We start from the raw sequence: 22,183 nt of genomic DNA on the forward strand, positions 1-22,183 counted from the left end.
TGATCATCGTGTTCCGATTTCCTCATTCCTGTCTAACCCCGATAACCTTTGATTCCCTTGCCTAACAAGAATCTATCTACCTCTGCCTTAAAGAATATTCAATGACCCTGTCTCCACCACCACCTGAGGCAGAGAATTCCAAAGTCCAACCCTCAGAGAAAATATTTCTCCTCATCTCTGCCCTAAAAGGGCATCCCCTAATATCACATCAGTGCCCCCTTGTCCAGGACTCACCCACAAGAGAAAACATCCTTGTCAAGGCCGTTCTGGAGTCAATTGCATTGTTGTTGACCTAGAGTCACATGTAGGTCAGACCAGATAAGGACAACAGCTACCCTTCCCTCAAGGGCATTAGTGAACCAGATAGTTTCATGATCATCATTACTGAGACTAGCTTTCAATTCCAGATTTTATTAATTAATTGAATTTAAATTCCACCAGCTGCCGTGCTGAGGTTTGAACCCATGTCCCCAGAGCATTAGCTGGGTCTCTGGATTATAAATCCAGTGATGTAACTGTTACACCACCATCTCCCCCAGTTGTTGTGTGGTATAATACTATACTGCCTGTTGTGATATCTGTTGTATTTTTCAGTTCTATTTTGACACAAGCTGCTGCTCTAATGTATTTGAGTAAACTTCTTGTTAATGAGCATTTTCCCATTTAGGCGATTAGTAAACACGTCACTAATATTATATTACCATCGTCTGGTTAGCAGCCACCAACCATCACCCTGCCTTAACTGAACAGCAAGGTACTCACTCCTGATCTCTCTAGTGAGCAGCGAGTGCAAGTCAAAGAGACAACTGCTTCTATTAAAAACCATTAACCTGTGGGCCCTAACTGGGCAGGTCTGATTTTACCACCATTGTATATTCTGTTAATCTGCTAGAGGCTTAAAGCATCTCAGAGCCAAGTGAAATTTAATTGGAAATGTTGCATATTTTTTGGCTGCTGTGTTTCTCATTATAGTGCACTGAGCAAATGAGGTATGCATTGTTCACAGCTAGTGATAACTGACCTAGTGTTCATTTTTGGGGGGCAGATCCTATTAATATTCCAATAAGCCTGACATGAAATGCTTCTGTAGAAAGATGCAATATCCCCAAAGGGTGGTTGTGTCAATCGTGGTTCAGTGAATTCAGTAGGGATGTGTCGGGTACCTTATCCCTGTTACCAAGCCTGTCATTATATTGTTGTAGTACCTGATTCCAGACACTGGGTGGGACCAGTAGTAGTTTTTATTTTGCATAACATCATTCAGTGGCTGGGAAGTGACAATACAACAATATCACTGGCCCAAGCACCACAGTAGCATGGACACAAGGATTTAGGAATGAAAGTGTTGGATCCTGGTCACTAGTTTAGTTGGACTAATGGATCTGGGTTGCCTTCTTGTTCTGGGATGGCCAAGTTGGTGTCATAGACAGGGTAGATCAGCAGACGGTTCTTATGTAGAACACATTCTATTTATTTACAAAGGAACTCAGCAGCTACACTTGTGTGCTTACAACTCAAACCCTGCCTCTTCAGTACAGACTCTAACTCTAGACTACTCACTACCCCAGTGACATCTGAGGTAGCCCACGCTACTCAGCTATTGGATACTGAGATCATGTGATCTTTCATTATATATTCTTCTTTAAAGGTATATCACACATCAGATTACTACATCTCTCCCCCTTTACTCAGAAATACTTCTTACAGTTACAATTACAATTATTCTCAAAATATCAACTTATTTACATGTAAGTAATTACAAATTCAGTCTTTCTGCGGGTTTCCTTATGCGTGTAGAACGTCTCAGCTCTACAGCTTCAGATGCTTTGCCAGGAATCTCTTTTTCTGGTGTTGTCCGAACATCAGATTCTTTGGTGGGCATCTGCAAACCTGTTTCCTCAACTCTTTGTAGGTACAGCCGATCCTTCAGACACATCTGTACTCAGCTGTGTTCTTTTAACAGGAGACGTTGATGCAGTCATGAACACCGGGGGGAATCATTTCCTGATACTTTGTTTCTCTCCTCATATGATCTATATGTCTTGTATGACTTGGTCTTCCACTTTCATATGGTAAGAGGTCCAGTCACTGCACTTATTTCATCTGATGACCACTTGGGTCCTTCTCCAAAATTTTTCACATATACCGCCTCTCCTTTGGTAAACTGTCTGTCACGACTATGCTGGTCATGTCCACTTTTCTGAGTTCCCTGACCCCTTCCCACTCCGCACCCCCCTCCCCCACCCCCCAACAGAAGATGTTGGTGACTTCGCCTCATACATGTCCATCCATTTTGAGTGAGCATCAACAATAAGGAGAAACATTGTTCCCATATAAGGTCCCACATAGTCAATATGTAACCGCACCCATGGCCTTGCTGGCCACTCTCACGGGTGTAACGGAGCTGTTGAAGGTAACTTTTGCACTTGCTGACACTGCATGCAACTCCTCACTAAGCTCTCTATTCCTCCATCCATTCCAGGCCACCATAGGTGCTATGGCCTTTCGGGAAATGCCTGAGTGTGATCTATGTAGTTCAGTTAACAATGGTTTTCGTCATTTTGGAGAAACAATCACTCAAGCTCATATCTTCTGTGAAATTGAGGTTTCATTTCGTCAGATACAGATTCTTATGACCAACCATGAAGAACTTGTTCTCGTACTTTGGATAAGACTGGGTCTTGACTTGTCCAATCTCTGATCTATCTAGCACACACCGATGATGAATGTAATAAGTTCAATAATAAAATGAGTCCTTGAGGAACTGGAACATCCTCATCATTTTCTTTCAAAGGCAAACAACTAATTACATTAGAGTTTGCAATCTGATTTCCAGGCCTGTGAATGAAAGTATACTCATAGGCTGCCAGGATCAATGGCCATCTCTGTATTCTTGCTGAGGCTATGGGTGGTGTAGCCTTGTCCTCGCTGAATAATCCTAGCAAAGGTCCGAAACGATAGTAAAATGATGACCTGGTGAAATTTCTTAACACCAAAGATGATTTACCGGCCTCCTTTTTCTATACCTGAGTATTCCCTTTCCACTGTGTTGAGTGTTCTTGATACATATCCAATCAGCCTTTCTGAGCCATCGTCCATTTGATGGGAGAGCACTGCTCCCACTCTATAGGGTGATGCGTCACATGCCAAAACTAACTCTTTTCTTTGGCCAAAATGTACTAATAGGATGGATGAGTGCAACAGTTGTCTCACCTTTTGTGAAAGCTTCTTTCTGTGGTATTTGCCAAGACCAACATTGTTTTTTCTTGAGTAGGTAATACAGGGGTACCAGCTCTATCGACAAATTAGGCAAGGAGCATCCCTAGTAATTGATCATCCCCAAGAATGCTTTGAGCTTGGAGGCGTTCTTTGATGCTGGTGGCTCCCTAATGGCTCTCATTTTTTCCTCAACCGGGTGGAGGCCCAGTGAATCTACCCTGTGACCCAAATAAATTATTTCGCTTGGAACCTGCACTTTTCTTTTTTTAGATGCATCTCCCACCTGTGAAAAACGTTTCAAAACTTCTTCCAAATTTGCCAAATGCTTTTTTTCAGTGAGCCCTGTCACCAGAATGTCATCTAAATAAATTATAACGTGGGGCAATCCCTGCAGTAAACTTTCCATTGCCCTCTGGAATATGGCGCAAGCTGAGGATACACCAAAAGGCAAACGGGTATATTGGCGCAACCCTTTGTGTGTATTAATTGTGACAAGTTTCAAGGAGGCCTTCTCTAACTCCAATTGTTGATAAGCAGGACTCATATCAAGCTTCGTGTAGGCCAGCTTAGCACACAGGCCTTCAGTTTTTGGTATAGGGTGTCTGTCCAACTTAGCCACTTTATTAACAGTCAATTTATAGTCTCCACAAATTCAAACGCTTTGGTTGCTGAGGTACAGGGACCATTGGTGCTGCCCATTCTGAGAAATGCACAGGTTGAATAACTCCCAGTTTCTTTAATCATTCTAATTCGGTGTCTACCTTTTCATGCATTGCATAAGGTAACTGGTCTTGCCTTCTTAAGTCCCTGAGTAGGGTCTGAATCCACACAAATTTTTGCTTTTAGCCCCCTGGATCTTCCCAAGTTCATCCTGGGAAAACTGAGGTGTATTTTTGTAGTAGCTCAGGTAGCTCACTGGGCTGAGATCTTCCACTGAGAGCCAATCCAACTTAATTTCTTTCAGCCAGTTTCGCCCAAGGAGGCTTGGCCCCTCACTTGCTACCACCATCAAGGGTAATTTTACTGATTGACTTCTGTACTGTACAGTAATCCTGATTATACCTTTGATTTTGATGTCTTCTCCTGTAAGTTTTCAGTTCAGCATCCGTTTCTTCCAAATTTAATTTACATTCCCCATAATTCATGCATTTAAAGGTATGCTCACCCCTTACTGTAGTGGAAGCTCCTGTGTCCACCTCTATTCTGATAGACCTATCATTCACCCTCACTGTTACATAGATTGGTTCTGTTCTTCCTACTTTTAAATTATTCAACGAGTAACTATCTGAATCCGTTACTTCAGGCTCTTCTACATTATGGATCTCATGGGGTTTTCTCTTTTGATTGAAAGTCTGTGATTCTATCCTTGCAATGTCTCACAAGGTGTCCGTTTCGATGTCGGTAAAAACATTCGATTTTTTTAAACTTCTATTCATTACAAGGTTTCTGCTTCTACCTCTTACCATTATTCCATGTTTTCGCTGCTAAGTCATTTTTTATTTGTCTGCAAGCAGTGGCTGCTTCCCACTTCTCATCAGAGCTTTACATTTTCGTGCCCTTTTTGGCTGGGTCTCCCCGCTCAATGTGGAGGATGGTGCCACTTTGCGCTCTGTGTGTGGCATTAGAGCCCCTCTCCGCGCTTTCCATGGCCAGTGCTATTTCTAGCACCTTCTGAAAATTCAAATTTGTTTCAGACAGTCATCTCTTCTGAATCATATCTTCATTTATACTGCACACCAAATGATCTCTAAGCATATCATTTCTAGATGTACCAAACTCGCAATATTCTGTTAACTGTTTCAGACTTGGCACATAACAAGTAACTGTCTTCCCTGGGGCTCTATTTCTTGAGTTAAATTTGAATTGTTGCATCATTACCGAGGGCTTGAGCTGGTAATGACTCACTAAGTCATCAAAACTTTTCGAATCTGGGGCATGGGGTGCCATCAAACTTTGAATCAATCCATAGGTCTTACTCCCACATGTGGATGAGAGGATTGCTCGCCTCTTCTCCTCCACAATGTCGTTAGCTTGGATAAAGAAAGCAAGGTGTTCAACATAACAAGACCAATCATCTACGCTTGGGTCGAAGGATCAACTCTTCCAAACTGTGGCGTACTTCTAGGGGACTGCTTCGGTGATTAGGCCGGAAATTCTACTCACAGTTACTGTGCGAGGTACAGCCCGATTTTGGTTCACTTGATTTCCTTCCTCACTTTTTCTTGCTTTTCTTCCCACCCTTCCTTGCTTTTTCTTGCTTTTTCCTTGTCGCCAGTTTGTTGGATCCTGGTCACTTGTTTAGTTGGACTAATGGATCCGGGTTGCACACTTGTTTCGAGATGGCCAAGTTGGTATCGTAGAGTAGATCACCAGATGGTTCTTACATAGAACACATTCTATTTATCCACAAAGGAACTCAGCAGCTACACTTATGTGCTTACAACTCAAACACTGTCTCTACATTACAGACTCTAACTCAAGACTATCCTGCTGACTACTAAGGTAGCTCACCATACTCTGCTATTAAATACTGAGGTCATGTGATCTTCCATTATACATTCTCCTTAAAGGTATATTACACATCAGATTACCACAGAAAGGGACCATTTTGTCATTTTTTTTCATGTTTTCCTACCCCCTCCAATGTATCCTTCAACCTACTGAACAAACAGTCGATGATGATTCCTTCTGAATGCTTTGTTGGTGCCTTCGCTGGAGTTACTATTGGCCAATGTCAGTTGAGAAGTAATGTAGTGGGAGGGAGGGAGTATTTTTGAAACTGAAGGGAAAAAAAAATCCAAACCTCAAAGAAGTAGAAGATCATTTAATTGATATCAAGCGCAATTAAGGAGAACGATTAGAGTGAAAATTATCTGCTGGTGAATAAAGGATGCAGGGCAATTCTCTTTAAAACTGCTTGTGTGCATTGTATGTGATTTTCGTTTTGCCATCTCCACAGGGCCTTAACCAATGCCCATCAAAAAAGTGCTTTGTAATACATAAAGTTAATATGAATGAAGTGTGTCTCTCTCAATGGTGCCTTTACATAGTTGTGTTTTATTGGAACTTTTTTTGGCCTGGATCTCCAGATTTCAGTGTCTGCTGGTCTCGGGCCAGTCAACTTGCAAAACAAAAATGTAATTTGCAAAAATATGTGCAGACATTTCCTTTATTTTTGGGTTTGACTTCATTGTATCTTCGTTGTGATGGTGCTAAGATGCTACTGTAACCCTTAAAGGATTAACGTAGTGTTATTTTCTTTGTTTGCCATTGGTTCACTTTGCTGGGTAATTGTCGTCTCAAGATAGCAACCCAAAAATTATTGGTCCATGATGCTAAAACAATGATAATGGCAACACTGCCAAATGTTCACTCTTTGCACTTAGCTGCTTCTACTCAACAAATTCCATTTTATGCAGCATCTGTTTTTAGTTATTCAATCCCTAAACCAGGTAAAGTAAGATCTCTGTTTGTGCTTCCCCTATTTAATGTCTCCCTCCTATGAGAATAAATTTGGAGGAATTTTCTAGCAGGAACTGTAGGCAAATCGATTATATTTACGTAAATGCAGCCAATAAATCCATTTTATGTATATAATTCTTTCTTTCTGTTTAATTGCAATGTTTTACTCCATGGACCTGTCTTCAGAAGGTATGACCGGCTTGTTATCTCACTGTTTCTATTTAATTCGAAAGCTCCCACAATGGAGAATGATAGCTCATTAGGAGAGAAAATGTAGATGGGGGTGGTGGGTGGGGCGGGGGTTTGGTGGTCAGTGGAAGCTGTTGTCAGAAGGGCTATTTTGAGATGCTACTTTAGCTCACGGTTGATTTATCATTTTTGATATGTGCACTCTTATATAATGCTTTTTTTAATGTGTGCCTTGGGTAACAGGGTGGATAGGTGGAGACAATGGGTGAGAAAAGCAGACCAATGTTGAATCAGGGAGAGGAGTGCAGGTAAATAGTCAGGAGTTTTGTGTGAATTATTTTTGGAGATAAAGGAGCATTTCTGCTGAATTTCCAGTGCACAATTTGTGTTGGATGTAACCCACAATGTAGCTGTTGGCGAAAATGTTTTATATATATATTATCGTCTTCAATGGATTAATTTTAAATATTCACCATTTGTCTTCAGGAGCTGTATTCTGAAATTCAGACCCAGTATCTTCCACAAATGCTGTGTCATATTGTTCAAGCTTTGATGGAGCACATGGAAAGCCTGAGTCTGCAAGAGCTCACAAAGAGCCTGAAGATGTGCTATAAGACACTTGGCAAAATTCAGTTGCCTGCAGCATTCATGGACACAGAGGCACGGAGGAGCGCACAAGAAGCTGAGCTAGATGGCCGAAGACCAGCTGAGGTAAGGTTGTGATGTTGAAGTGATGGTCACACTAGCCAAGCCCACAGTTCCATCTCGGGTCTCTGCAAGTTAGCCGATCTCAGCCAGGGTGTGAAAAGGGCTGCACTGCATTTGGTGTCAGTGCCCTTGTTACGGACAGGAGGGAAAAAAACAAGTATCCGTTTAGGTTCCTTCGTTTGATTGGTGTCCAAAGACTCATGACGAAAATTGTTCTCTTGCTCTCTGCCTATAATCCAATTTCAGCCCCTATATTTCAAATGTTTATCCGCTCTTTAAAAGATGCAGTGACTTCTCCCTTAAATATGGTCTCCACGGGGAAAGAGAGTCACATTTCAACAACTCTCAACATAAATAAGTTTACCTTAATACCTCACCTCTCCCTTGATAAGATTTTAAAGTGAATAACCCCTGGCCTTTGTATTCAAGAATTCTAGAAGTTCCTTCTTCAACAATGTCACTTCCACAGTTCCCCCAGAATCTATCCTTCTTCCTCCTTACCTACATGCTTCCACTTGATCACATCATCCACAGTAATGGAGTCACATTCGTGTGTATGCTTTCACAGTTCTACCTTTCTGGCACTGCTCAAAATCTTTCATGTTATTACACAGCCTGTCCCGACACCAAGCCTTGGAAATGAATCATATCTTCCACCAAGTCAACGTGTAAGTGTGCAATGTGAAGAAAGAGAGAGAGAGAGAACCTGAATGACCCTGGGATGTTAAGAAGCACTCAGAGCCAATGAGGTGTAGTCACTGGTGCAATGTAGGGAAAAGTGGATCTAAATATGCTGTGTAATCCCCCCACCCTGAGTGCAAAACCTATTGTTCTACAGAACTCATTCGGCAAATTTCTTGTGTTTGTTCAGTACTGATAACCAGTGCTAACTTCACGTTCAATTACGAATTTAGACAAAAGTGTCTTCTGGATGATTCTCATGTTTGTTTTCTAATCGGGATCCTTCCCCACCCTGAGTTCCTTTTCTATGATGCATGCTAGGCTTGATCAATCTGTTCTGCCAACTTTTAACTTCACGGTGTATTAAAGGCTCTGTATAAGTGAATGCTTTGCCAAAATACAAAATCTGAGCGTGTATACCTTTGTTTAATACTGACAACCAATGCTTATTAATGGCGAATTTTCAGAGCCAATCACGGGAGGAAACCAGCGAAACAGTATCTGATGCAGAGCACAGCCCGGAAGAGGGAGCAGATTCAATCTTCCCTTCACTGCGATCTGAAGACAGTGGAATTGGATTGAGTGCCGTGTTGTCAGAGAGGCCCCAGGACCAGAGCAGCCGACGAATATCTTCCGACCACACTGGCGTGTGGAAGAGCAGTGGCAGCATTCAAGTGTCCGTGCAGAACACACAGCAGCTCCTGGCGCATTTTGCGTTAAAGTACATCTTCGGGACGAGCTGCCAGGCCCAGGGTGTTGCGGGGGAGGATGAGAAGATGGGCACCAAGGGGGGAAAGAAGGCGTGGGACAAAAAGCAGATCACCGTGCCGCAGTTCAAACAAATGCTGTCTGATTTCTTTACGGTCCGCACGCCCACGTCGAAACAGAAGAAGCGGCAGCGAGGTTTCTTCATGCAGTTTGATGGCGAGAAGCGCGTGAAGGGCGAAGAGGAGTGGGACGTCGATCACATGCTGCAAGAAGTGGACGAGGTGACCGAGGATTGCAGGCTGGCGTTCGCCGCCACCTGCCAGCTTCTGCTGGAATGTAGCAGTTTTCCCATGTATCTGTCTTTCAAAGAGATTGAAACATTTTACTTGTCTGCATTCCAGGATGTTGGTAAGCTAGTGTGATTCTTTTTGAAGAAACTTCTCCATTTTCTACCCCTCTTTCCCATGCCCCCCCTCCCCGCCGCCCGCCCTTCTAATCACAGCACATCTCAAGGCATTTATTCCTGCAGGTTTGTGCCTCAGGGGCACCACGTGCCCTCCCATATTGTGCTACGATGCCTTTCATGTTTGGCCCCATGAAAATTGAGTGTTGCTAGGTTACTGGACTCTGCTGAAATAAAGGCCAAGTCTAACCCTGTCCTTTGCCACTTTTCAAGGGCAGGCACTAGTTTATGATGAAATGTGGAAACCCTGAATCATTTTTCTCCTCCTTGGCCCAAGCAAACTGAGGCCAATTGCAGCCTTTCTCCCCCCCACTGTCCCTTGCTCCCACCCCTCCCTGTATGGCAGTCATGGTGGGAACTGAACAATCTTAGTTGGGTGGCTCAGATGTATTCTATAGCAACTAACTCTGCCTTTAGTGGGCCCTGCTTTAAATGTTTTATTGCCCTCTCCCTTCCTGGGCTATTTGAGCTGATCTTGACCCTTACCATTGACACTGAAGAAGATTGAGAGATTGAACCAAAGGAAAAACCCTGCACCCCGCTGTCACCATAATTACATTTTGGCACAAATAATATTCTTTTGGTAGTTGGTGCACTAAAGCAACTTTCTGTTATTAAGGTTTCTTTGTTAATGAGATGCGTCTGATATGGCAATCAATCTCTGCTTGAATCCTTCAGGCGATGGCGATGGTTTCCTTCCTCTCTGGCTGAAGTCGCTGATGACTCTATCTTGCTGTATCAGTGACTGTCATGTACAAAATGTAGCAATATCTACTTTGCTGGAAATGATTAACCACTCTCACTCATTGGCGCTCGTTATCGAAGACAAAGTCAAGCGTTACAAAAGTTCTGAATACAGAGCATTCCTTGGGAAGTTGCAGATGATGACTCTACCACCCATTACACCAGCAACATTGAAGCTTATGGCTGAGAGAACCAATTTTTATCAGGTACATTGCTTGGGCAGTGTTATTTCACACATTTGTTGTAGTAATTCTGCTCACCTGTGACAAGCTTATATGCAAACTTTAGTTATAAAGAATCTGTGGAGTGGCATACCATTTGGGTGAAGGATTGATGGGTACAGTCCATCAATGAGTGATTACTGGGGAAACAATGAGATATTGAGTTTCAAGTGTCGCACTTTATTTTTCTCTACAAATTGTTTTTGTCAAAATCATCATGCTAACAATAACTTGCAAGTGTAAACTTACTTTTGAGAAGTTCTTGAATTATGGATACACTGGAGAAATATCAAAGCTGAGGAATTCTTCTGTGTGTTTGCGTGTGTCCTATTCCCACATCACTGTAAACAAGCCCTGTGTATAGTTGCCAGTAGGTGGTGGATCAGCCTAGTCATGACTTTTCTTCCTCTTTCTAGGGAAGAAAAATCTTTCTCTCACTATCTCTTTCCACACATGGAAAGCACGTCAGCAACTGATAAAATCCGAGATTCCAGTCCATGGAATTATTACACGTGCACAGATCGCTTTCCCCATCACTCTTTGTTCATAACACTCCTAATTATAAAACTGCCTACCCTCCAAACTATTGTGAATAATACATGTGTAAAAAAACCCTGCTTTCCTCTGCCTCTAGGGCATTCTTTAAGTGAATCACTAAATATTACAGACCAGAAGCCCATTCGGTCCATTGTCTGTGCTGGGTCTCTGAAGGTAGCTGTCCATTTAGTTCCATAGCTGTGTAGATTGTGTAGCCTTAATACTTCCAGGACATCTTATGAATACATACTTTTTAAATGTGCGTTTTTAAATATGGGTTAAATCTCATGTTTTGTATTCAATAAAGATATCTATTTTAAAATATATCTGTATTAATTTTCTCAACAGAGAGTTGCACATGTGTTATGGAACCAACTCAATAAGGAGAGCAGGGAGCACCACATCACTTCTGTTGAACTCTTTTATAAATTGCACTGCCTTGCTCCGGCTGCTAACATTTGCGAGGACATTATTTGCCAGGCCTTGCTTCACAAGGATAAAGTGAGCTTCCTTTTATTTTTTTTCGATCATTATTGTATCGTTCCCCTTAAACAGAGTGAGTAAATGAAACCAACCCTTGGGTAGGTACTAATATTCAAGATCAAAAATGAGTCACGTTGTGACAAAGAACTTCTTGTTTAAAAAAATTAATTAGCCTATCTTTTTCTGTTGATGTAGTTGCTCAGAGACTGACAACAGAATCTATTGTACTATAATAAGGTTACCAAGAACTGCGACATTTAAAAACCAATTCAACCAATTACATTTAATTTCTGTCTGATTCAATCTTGAATGGGCATTATTCCAAAGATATCTGAGTGCTAAGTTATTTACTGGAGAATGAACACCAATTTTATCCCCAGTTTTATTTGCTGCTTTAATTCTTGCAATATAAATGTTGAGTTCACAGGGAAACCTTTTGGGAGTAGGAAGGTCTGCTGTTGGTCTCAGCTGACTAGTTCAGTTGTTCCTCCTATTAAGCAATGCTAGCATTCGTTCATTTATTCTGCCAGAGTTCAGAAGTGTATTTATTTTTTTGCCTGCAGTTGCTGAGCTTTCACTGTTTGTTACTTGGCACCTTTTTCACTTTTTTTATCAAACATTTCTTGCACAGATTTTATTTTAAAGTTTGACACTGAGTTTGTACTAGGAATAGTAATATTGACTGTTCCTAGTCTACAGATTCATGTTTGTAAATCTACAAACATACGTATAGAAAAAAACATACAACTTAGGAACAGGCGTAGGCCATTCAGCCCCTTGAGTCTGCCCTGCCATTCGATAAGATCATGGCTGATTGTGGCTTTAATTCCACCTTCTTCCCACCACCCCTAACCCCTGATATGCTTTAAATCCCTTATTAGTCAAGAATCTATTTACCTCTGCCTTAAAAAAATATTCAATGACTCTGCCTCCACTTTTCTCTGTGGACTCTGCCTCCACAGACTCAAGACACTCAGAAAACATTTCTTCTTGTCTCCATCTTATTTTTGAACTGTGTCCCCTAGTTCTAGTCTCTCCCACAAGGGGAAACATCCTTTCAGCATCTGCCCTGTCAAGTCCCCTTCGGATCTTACGTGTTTCAATGGGATCGTCTCTCATTCTTCTAAACTCCAGTGGTTACAGGCCCAACCTGTCCAACTTTCCCTCAAAACTCCCACATTCCAGGAATCAGTGGAGTGAACCTTCTCTGAACTGCTTCTAATGTAATTTTGTTTGTTCGTTAATTAAGGAGACCAAAACTGAACACAGTGCTGCAGATGTGGTCTCACCAATGCCCTGTACATCTGTAGCAAAATATCCCTACTTTTATATTCCATTCCTCTTGCAATAAACAACAACATTTCAGGGAGGTGGTGGCTTAGTGGTAATGTCACTAGATCAGTAATCCCGGGCTAAGGTTCTTGGAACATGGGTTCAAATCCCACCATGGCAGCTGGTGGAATTTAATTTGTTAATTTAATCTGGAATTGAAAACTAGTCTCGTGGTGACCATGAAGCCATCATCAATTTGCCGTAAAAACCCAACTAGTTCACTACTGCTCTTTTAGGGAAGGAAATCTTCCATCCTTACCTAGTCTGGCCTACACGTAATTCCAGACCCACAGCAATGTGGTTGACTCTTTAATCCTCTGGAATGGCTTAGCAAGCCACTCAGTTCGAGGGCAATTGGGGATGGGCAACAATTGCTGACCTAGCCAGTGATGCCCACATCCCATCAAAGAATTAAAAAAAAATCTATTTGCCTTCCTAACCACTTGACGCACTGCATACTAACTTTTTGTGATTCATGTATCAGGACACCCTGTGCCCTTTGTACCACAGAGTTCTGCAGTCACTCCATTTAAATGGTATATTACTTTTCTATTCTTCCTGCCAAAGTGGACAAGTTCACATTTTCCCACATTATACTCCAAATTTTTGCTCACTCACTTAACCTATCTATATGCCTTTGCAGGCTCCTTATGTCCCCCTCTCAGCTTACTTTCCCATATATCTTTATGTCATTAGCAAATTTAGGAACCATATATTCAGTCTCTTCGTTAAAGTAGATTGTAAATAGTTGAGGCCCAGCACTGATCCCTGTGGCACTCCACTCATTACCTGCCAACATGAAAATGACTCATTTATGCCTACTTTGTTTCCTCGATTGAAACATTAAAGATCCTGAGGAGACTTGACGGGGTGGATGTGGAGAGGATGTTTCCCCTTGTGGGAGAATCTCGAACTAGAGGCCACTGTTTAAAAATAAGGGGGCGTCCATTTAAAACTGAGATGAGGCAAAAATTTTTTCTGAGGGCTATGAGTCTTTGGAACTCTCTCCGGTGGAAGCAGAGTCTTTGAATATTTTTAAGGCAGAGGTGGATAGATTCTTGATAAGCAAGGGGATGATATGTTATCGGGGATAGGTGGGATGCAGATTTCAGGTTACTGTCCGATCAGCCGTGATATTAAATGGCGGAGCAGGCTCGAGGGGCCTAATGGCCTACTCCTGCTCCTTATTCATATGTTCCTGCTAGCTAACCAATCCTCTATCTACCTGGGGTTTTCTTTGATAAAGAAGTAAAAGGATTTCTCAGCTGTTAATATTTGAATACAATCCAGCTTAGAATTCCTCATTAAACAAAAGCAGAAGACTTTTTTCTACAGTAATGATCAGCGAATAGAGGGAAATGCAACCTTGAAATGCATCTTTATGTAATATGGTTTAATTGGCAGGTTGTTATTTAGGGAGAAAAATCCGTCCTTGTATATACCGAGGCATATTCTGGCTTCTCGGGCAGACTTGTTCGATCTTCTTTTCGTGATTGGCAGCTGTACCTGAACCCCAAGTACTGGAATTTCTTCCCTAAACATCTTTGCTTCTCTACATGTCGTCTCCATTAAGACACTACTTAAAACTTACCTCTTTAGCCAAGCTTTTGGTCACCTGTTCTAGTATCTCCTTTTATGGCTTCATGCCAAATTTTGTTTGATAAAGCTACTGTGAAATGCCTTGGGGTATTTACTATATTATAAGTGCTATATAATTACAAGTTGTGATTGTAGCCCGTGCTTGTATGTCCCTGCTTACATATTGGAATCATTAACACATCCTCCTGGCTTGAATTACATATAACCATGGGAAATCAAGCTGAAAGTGCGTCAAACGACAGTGTGATACTGATTTGTGATTCTCATTTTGAAGTCCCCATTCTTGTACTGTAATGGAGAGTGGGCGTTGGTTATTTTTCCGTAGCAAGGAAGGCTAGTTGTGCTTCATAGTGCTGCCCTTCCCCCTTGATGAAATCAAAGTTCCCTTTTTTTTGAAAAAAATTGTTTTCTTCATTTCTCATCATTTTCACATCAGAAGTCTAGCAGAGTCCTTGGCCTATATCCATTCCATTCTGAAACCACAAAATTGCCCTTCTGCCTTCTTCCCTCGCTTGATGTAGGAAGACTCCTTTGATTAAAATCAGGTCTCAGTCAGGAATTATCCCTGAAATGTGAGAAATTCAGTCTATTCTGCAAAAGCCATCATCTCACAGATAACATGCTGAGTTTGGATCCACCCTTGGGCCTTTTGTTTTGGGAATATTCTGCCTCCACGATGCTAATGATGGGCTCAAAGAGGGACCCTGAAAATTCCATAATCCAACCCTGAAAACTGTAACTAGATGGGAGAAAAATGCAATGGTTTATCTCCTCTAAACCACTGGTGTACTACCCTAGACTTGCTCTTCACACTTGTAATCTTTCACCACTGCTAAAATCTTCAGTTGATTAGGTAATGCATTCTGCAGAATGTAGAATCAAATGTTTCATAGGTTCGGAAGCTGCCAATCCTGAATTCCTGAGTGAAAAATGAAATCCAGATGCTCCCGTTATTGAACAAAGCTAACTCATTCGCCACTGATTTTATTCTTCTCTCACAGGGAATCCGACTGGAAGCGCTCTTTAGGTTCTCTGTATTGTGGCATTTTACACGGGACATTCAAAGCAACAGAACATCCTTCTGCACTCGTTCATTTGATAGGTAATGTCATAATCTAGAAATTTCAAAGAGTACGTTTCCTTTTTAAAGGGAAAATGTTCCTGTGTGTATTGTCAGGGCGGGTTGGAAAGGCAATTGGCAGCTTTGCATCAACATCTGTTAGGAAATAAAAAGAAAAACTAAGCCAGCAATGAGTTGGGGTGGAGGGGTGTGCTACCGTTGGGTTTGGTGGCGTAAGACTTAGCAGTGATAGTTTGGTCACAGTCCTTCCTCACTAGTTAGTGACTCAAACTGGAAAAGGTGTTGTGTCAAGATATTGGAGAAGGACAGGATTAGGGGGAGGTGGTGGCATAGTGGTAATGCCATTGGACTATAATCTGGAGGCCCAGCCTAATGCTCTGGGGACATGAGTTCAAATCCCATCATGGCATTCAATTAATAAATCCAGAATTGAAAGCTAGTCTCAATAATGGTGACTACAAAACAACCATTTGTTTGTTGTAAAAACCTGTCTGGATCACTAATCCCCTTTAGGGAAGGAACTCTGCTGTCCTTAACTGGCTTGGCCTAGCAGCAATGTGGTTGACTCTTAAACGTCCCCTGAAATGACTAAGTAAGCCAAGCAGTTCAAGGGGAATGGGGAAATTGCAATAAATGCTGGTGGTGGTTCAGGCAGTCTGAATTGCTGTGACAACATGCATATTTTGCATGCATGTTGTGGTTTAGAGCAATGGATAGTGATGATAGAGGCTCCAATGTTCGTTCCATCATATGGCTGACCAGGAATCTCTCCCGCTCTTGCCACCTGCCATTGGCGTACGTTGAAAGGATTTGCAGGTTGACACTCGTTTGGCTGCATTATGCTCTCTCATTCCTCAGGTATCAAGTCCTGGGGTGGGACTTGAACCTGGAGCTTCTGGCTTAGAGGCAGGGTCACGACTCACTCCGTCACAAGACCTCCCCCAGCAAAGTAAGCCACTCCATTTTTTTGAAAGTAATTTCTCAGAACGTGGATGTCACTGACAAGGCCAGCATTTCTTTCCCATCCCTAATTGCCTTTCAGAAGGTGGTGGCGAGTTGCCGGCTTGACCCGCTGCAGTCCACCTGGTGTAGGGGCACCCACAGTGCTGATGGAAATATTTACACTGTGCTTTTTAAACACCCTGTGTAATCTCATGGTGTCTGTTTAATCCTTCTGTTCAGGAGCCTCTTTGTGGTGTTGGACAGCCTGAACTGTTCTGATGGAGCGATCGGGGCAGCAGCACAGGGTTGGCTTGTCCGTGCCCTCTCCTTGAATGATGTTGCTCGAATTCTAGAACCGGTCTTCCTGCTGCTTCTCAACCCAAAGACACAACGCACATCCATCCTGTGCCTGAAAAAGAAAGTACTGGGAGGTAATACCAAATATTGCATGGGTGGAGTGAAAAACCACATCTACTCTACCTTAAGATTAGTGAAAAATGTAATGGAGAATGAGCTATGCTAACTTATGAGACTCTGCCTTTCTTCATCAGGGATGATCTCATAGTCTTCAAGGTTATGAAAAGGTAGACATGGACAAGATATTTCCACTTGCAGATAAGACCAGAATTGGAAGCGTGAAGCATAAGATAGTCACTAATAATTCCAACAGGGAATTTGAGCAAAATTTTTTTCGCCGGTGAGCTGTTTAGAATGTGGAATATGCTGGGCCGGGAAGTAATTGAGGAGAACAGCATAGATGCATTTCAGGAGAAGCTAGATAAGCACACTAGGAAGAAAGGTATAGATGGTATGTTGATGGATTTAGGTGAAGAGAGATGAGGAGGATGTTCTTGTGGAGCATAAACATCGGTATAGACCTGTTGGGCCAAATGGCCTGTGACTGTGTTGTAACTACTAAATAATAACTAAATGTGTAATCTTTAAGGATGTTGGGCTTTATCCTAGTCTAACTTACACTCACTGTTTTCTGAGTTATAAGCTATACAAATATGACACACCAATATTTGATGTTTTCAAATTTCTTTTTTTTGGTGAGTTGACTATTGTAAGGTTACACAGGTCACTCCCAGAACTATCCATCCAGAAGAGAGAATTTTAGCAGTGGGTTTTGGTTATGGAGCGGGTGTTGTGGCCCCTGCAGATTTACACTTTTATTTTAATTGTGTTGAAGGGAATATTTTGTATTTGAAGAAATTAAGGTGGCAGAGACTTGACTGATACAGTATTACAGGCAGAAGAGTTTCTGTTTCTGCTGCTAGATCCATACAGAAATTTTACCATAGTAACCGACATTTTCAATAATGTCAAAATTATTTTTAAAATAGTCATTTGGTAGTACAGAACTTGAGTATCACTGAAAAAAGAGGCAGGCTGTCAAAGCTTTTCATCTTGCACTCATCAGGACAGTTCGCAAGAATGTTAAGACAGCAACAATTTCTACTACATGAGAAGAGAGTGCTGAATGGTTGGCAAGTGGACTCTGATTGGTAGAGGCATTGCCATGGAGAATGCATCAGGGGACAGTTAACTGCCAAGCTTTTGTTCAAATTCAAACCAGGAGGTTCGAATCTGGTCACAGCATTGCCATGAGGAATGAACCAGGGAATGAATGGCTGTCGCCCACATTTTTGTTTAGCTGAAAAAGGCACAATGCATGGATATTCTCCTTCTTTCTGCAAAGGACAGGGCTCTATGTGTGACTATATGTAACTTCTATCATGTGTAAGTGTGCCACACTGCAGGCCCAACTGATAATCTTAAATTGGTTTTCAGTGTAATTCTTAGCACAGTCAGGATTGTTTAGCAAGTGTTGCCCAATTGCCTGGTTTGAATTTGAATAAAGGTTTGGCAGTTTACTGTTCCCTGGGACATTTTCCATAGAAAAGCCTTATGATGACTGGTCCTAGGGCGTGGTCCCTCAATTTGTTAACTTCCCAAACGGGACTCCAATTTTGTTAATGCTCTTGGATGAGGAGTAATGAGCTGGTTCCCCTTTTTTATTCAATCCCTTTGGTCGCAACAAGGTTAATTTAAAAGGGATCCCTCCCCTCAACCCCCTCATTTATACATTTTCCCGATGTATTTAGAAGGAGCCAATTTAACCATGCTTTCTTGAGTGAAAGAAAGAGTAAGTTTATTAGCTACTAAAACCTGAGAAAAATAATAAAAATGCGTCACACACACACACACTTCAGAAATGAGCTGTTAAGAGTCCAAATTAAATTTTAAAAAAATATATCCAAGTCAGCCTTTGGCTTCTCTGTGAGGTGTAGATGGCGGTAAATTGGGTGATTCTAGTCGAGCTGACTTTGGCGGTTTTGCAGTTAGTTTAGAGACACTTGATTCTGCAGGGTGGCTGAAAAGTTGTCCTATTTCCTTTAGATTGTGGCTTCTGCTAATCCTCGCCTCCAGCAACACAGAGAGAGATCCTTTGCCTGCAAGCTGCAATAGGGTGACAGACTTGTTCTTGTTCATCTGCTTGCTTTTACACACAATCACACATCAGCTTTTTAACTGATTTTTCCCTGCGTATTCTGGAAGGGAAAGAACTATGACTCACCCAGAGTCCATGTTCTTTTCATCTCAGACCATTTACACATTCTGAGATATAAATCAACTGAAGGTGGATTTTGAACGTCTGCTGAGATGTGCAAGGCAGTCTTTTGTCTCCGCAACCACAGGAGATTAAAATTCAGTCTTTTGCATCTTTCCTATCTCCCTTTCTGTTTGAAGGCGGCTGTGGCACCTTTCAGGTACAACGTTCCATGTCCTCTCGGGACCAGTCAGTCAAGTATTATCCAGATCGGAATTTTCCAGAAAGTGGTCACTATAGATTATCAGCCATCTTTTGCTCAGTGTTTTTACTTATTTTTTTTTTTAAAAAACAAAGTCTTCCTTTAAAAAGTTCAAATTGCCTGTAAATAATTGATACTGCTGTTGTTACAGCCTCTACCAATCAAAGTTCACTTGCCAACCAATCAGCACTCTCTCCTCATGCAGTATAAATTGTTATTCCCTTTACTGTTGGTATTGATGAACACCGGACGAAAAGCTTTGGCAACATGTCTCTCTCTCCAGCAATATCTTTAAAATATTTTTGAGTGTTGTTACCCCTTTTTCATTTTATTTCTCTCTCTGATTGAATAAGACCCCATCTTCAATGCAGTTTTCAATTGGAAGAATAAATGATCCAGCGATGGATTTCCATTATTGCTTTGGACGCAGTGCTCACTTTAGCAATGTGGGGGAAGATATTTTGGTTGCTTGACCCCTGTACATGTAGTTTTCCAGTTGCTGACTCTTACTGGAATTTGGATGTCAGGGCACTCTTGTGCCTTGTGCCATCAAGAAGTTAGACTGTTGAAACATATAACGCATCACTGCTGAGTTGGATCTTATCCTGTCCAAACCCATACTCTCTCCCAGCACGAGTCACAGGAAGTGATTTTGTCTCCTTTTCCGTTCCGTCACACCATCTCTGTTCTCTGCCCAACTGTCCTGAGGCCAGTAGTCACCATTCAAGTTGCAGCCATGAACAAGATTAGCAAAATCAGCAGAGATCGAATTTAGCAAGTCCCTGTCTATCTGTCTCAGTCCCACACTAGGCTGCAACTTTGCTAATTGGGAAAGTCTGAATGTTGGTCCTGTTGAGTCCAAAGAGAGATTTGTATGCTGCAGGATTACTTGAGGTAGACTTTCACAGCAAGGGGTAAATATTAATTGTTTTTTATTGTGTTTCAGAAGATGTCCAGTTTTTGTACAACAGGGTGTCTACCTACCCGAAAGCCTTTAGTACACCACTAGAAATGGTTGAAACAAGTTCTGAGGAAAGCTTTATATTTGCTCACGTTTCATCAGTGGACAGGGATGCTCTTTGGGCTGAAATGGAAGGAGATCCTGAAAGATCAGGCCTGAATCGGGAAGTGTTAAAGAAAAGCACCAACCATTCGTTTGGTGAACCAGCCCAGAATGTCCCTCTGGAAGAAAGCAAGGATAGCAGTGAGCACACGGAGTCCACCGATACCAGTTCGGGAGCTGTCTCTTCAGGAATCACCTCCTCTGTTTCGCCACCATCCCCAGAGCACCAAGGTACCACAAGCAATATTGAAGAAGAGGGACTTGTGCTACATGAGAGAGCTATCATGGACAGGATGGCCAGTAGTGGCCCTCAGCCCAAAACCCATTTGATGCTGGTTCATACTGACTCTGAAAGAACACAGATGTCACAGTCACTATCCAGTGACGAGGAAGAAATAGATTTGGAATTGCAGTTAATTACCCGAGAAAAACTTTTAAAACGGCAACAAGAGAAACATGCTTTAGTGGAAGCTTTGTTCAAACATGTCTTGTTATATATCCAGCCTTATGATTCTAAACGAGTGCTGTATGCTTTTTCTGTCCTGGAAGCTGTTTTGAAAACCACTCCCAAGGAATTTACTGAGGCGCTGTCTGCCACATATATAGATACCAATTCCACCAGCCAGCTGAGTCTTATACATAACCTTCTAGCTCGCCATCAGGAGTCCATCCTGGGCATGAGTTTTTATGGCAAGCTTTCAAGTCAGGCATTGCCCACATGCCATCACCATTCCTCATTGATAGAATTGCTAATTTACCTCTGTCTGAATTTCTTGAGATCCTACTATCCGTGCCAGATGAGGTTGAGTCACAAGGATTTGTTGGGAAACAGGGATGTCCAAGTGAATAGCGTGCAAGTCCTGATTCGGATCATGACGCAGCTGGTTGCAATTGTGAAATCGGCTGATGGCAAAAACATTGATCTCATCAACAACTTGCTGACCAAGTGGAAGGTTCAGGAATATGTGCTACTTTCCCTTTCTGCATCCATGTACATCAGCGAGAAGAGTTACACACTCAGCTTTGCAGAATCCAGCGATCAATTCGTTGAAGAAGGCCTGTCTGAGGAAAGCCTCATTAACTTTGGTCAGGACCAGATTTGGAGTGAGCACCCTCTTCAGATTGAACTCCTGAAGTTGCTGCAGGTCCTGATTGTACTGGAGCACCACCTTGGTCAGACAGCTGTTGAACACGAGGGCTCCTCTGACCTTTCCAAGGAGTGGCAAAAGGTCATGAGCTTCCAACAATCTATTACTGCCATGGGGTTTGTAGACTCTCAGGCAATCACCGCCCAGGGAATGTTTGTGTCAGCAGTTGTCAGGGCCTTAGAACCTCAATACGGTTATAGTATTCATCCACCGTGGGTGAGCCTGGTCACTGCCTCCCTACCTTACCTTGGAAAATCCTTGGGGCTGGTGGTTGCGCCATTTGTTGCCCGGATCTGTAGAAACCTTGATGATCTTGTTCAGCAGGATGAATGTGAGAGTGAAAAGAACACCGCAAGGTACGCAAGTATCCTTTTTCTCTCTCTCTATTTTTGATAGGTATCTCCTAATGCATCGGGACTTGATGTTTGTTTAAAGTGGTGTTGTGGTTGCTTCCATTACTCTGTCATTGATTTACTTAGCATTTAACCAACATTATTTGATGCATTATAATCTGATTGAAGCGAAGCAATAATGCCATTATCTCTTCCTATACTAAGTTCCGCATGCAACTGTTATTAGAAATTAAAAGCAAAAAACTGCAGATGCTGGAAATCCGAAACAAAAACAAAAATACCTGGAAAAACTCAGCAGGTCTGACAGCGTCTGCGGAGAGGAACACAGTTAACGTTTCGAGTCCGTATGACTCTTCACCAGAATGGTTCTGGTGAAGAGTCATATGGACTTGAAACATTGACTGTATTCCTCTCCGCAGACGCTGTCAGACCTG

The 22,183-nt window shown here is 42.1% G+C and overlaps 1 protein-coding gene across 2 annotated transcripts in view; it reads left to right on the top strand.

Moving 5' to 3' along the window:
- Positions 1 to 22,183, top strand: part of dop1b (DOP1 leucine zipper like protein B) — a 137,525-nt gene that overhangs the window by 70,211 nt on the left and 45,131 nt on the right. For both annotated transcript variants that reach the window (XM_078560234.1, XM_078560235.1), the window contains exons 13-19: positions 7,357 to 7,581; positions 8,727 to 9,375; positions 10,109 to 10,380; positions 11,281 to 11,433; positions 15,348 to 15,448; positions 16,610 to 16,800; positions 20,132 to 21,752. In XM_078560234.1, coding sequence (XP_078416360.1) covers positions 7,357 to 7,581; positions 8,727 to 9,375; positions 10,109 to 10,380; positions 11,281 to 11,433; positions 15,348 to 15,448; positions 16,610 to 16,800; positions 20,132 to 21,752 — 3,212 coding nt within the window. The remainder of the gene's footprint in view (positions 1 to 7,356; positions 7,582 to 8,726; positions 9,376 to 10,108; positions 10,381 to 11,280; positions 11,434 to 15,347; positions 15,449 to 16,609; positions 16,801 to 20,131; positions 21,753 to 22,183) is intronic.

The sequence above is a fragment of the Cetorhinus maximus genome, chromosome 16, assembly GCF_964194155.1.
Source record: "Cetorhinus maximus chromosome 16, sCetMax3.hap1.1, whole genome shotgun sequence".
Lineage (NCBI taxonomy): Eukaryota > Metazoa > Chordata > Chondrichthyes > Lamniformes > Cetorhinidae > Cetorhinus > Cetorhinus maximus.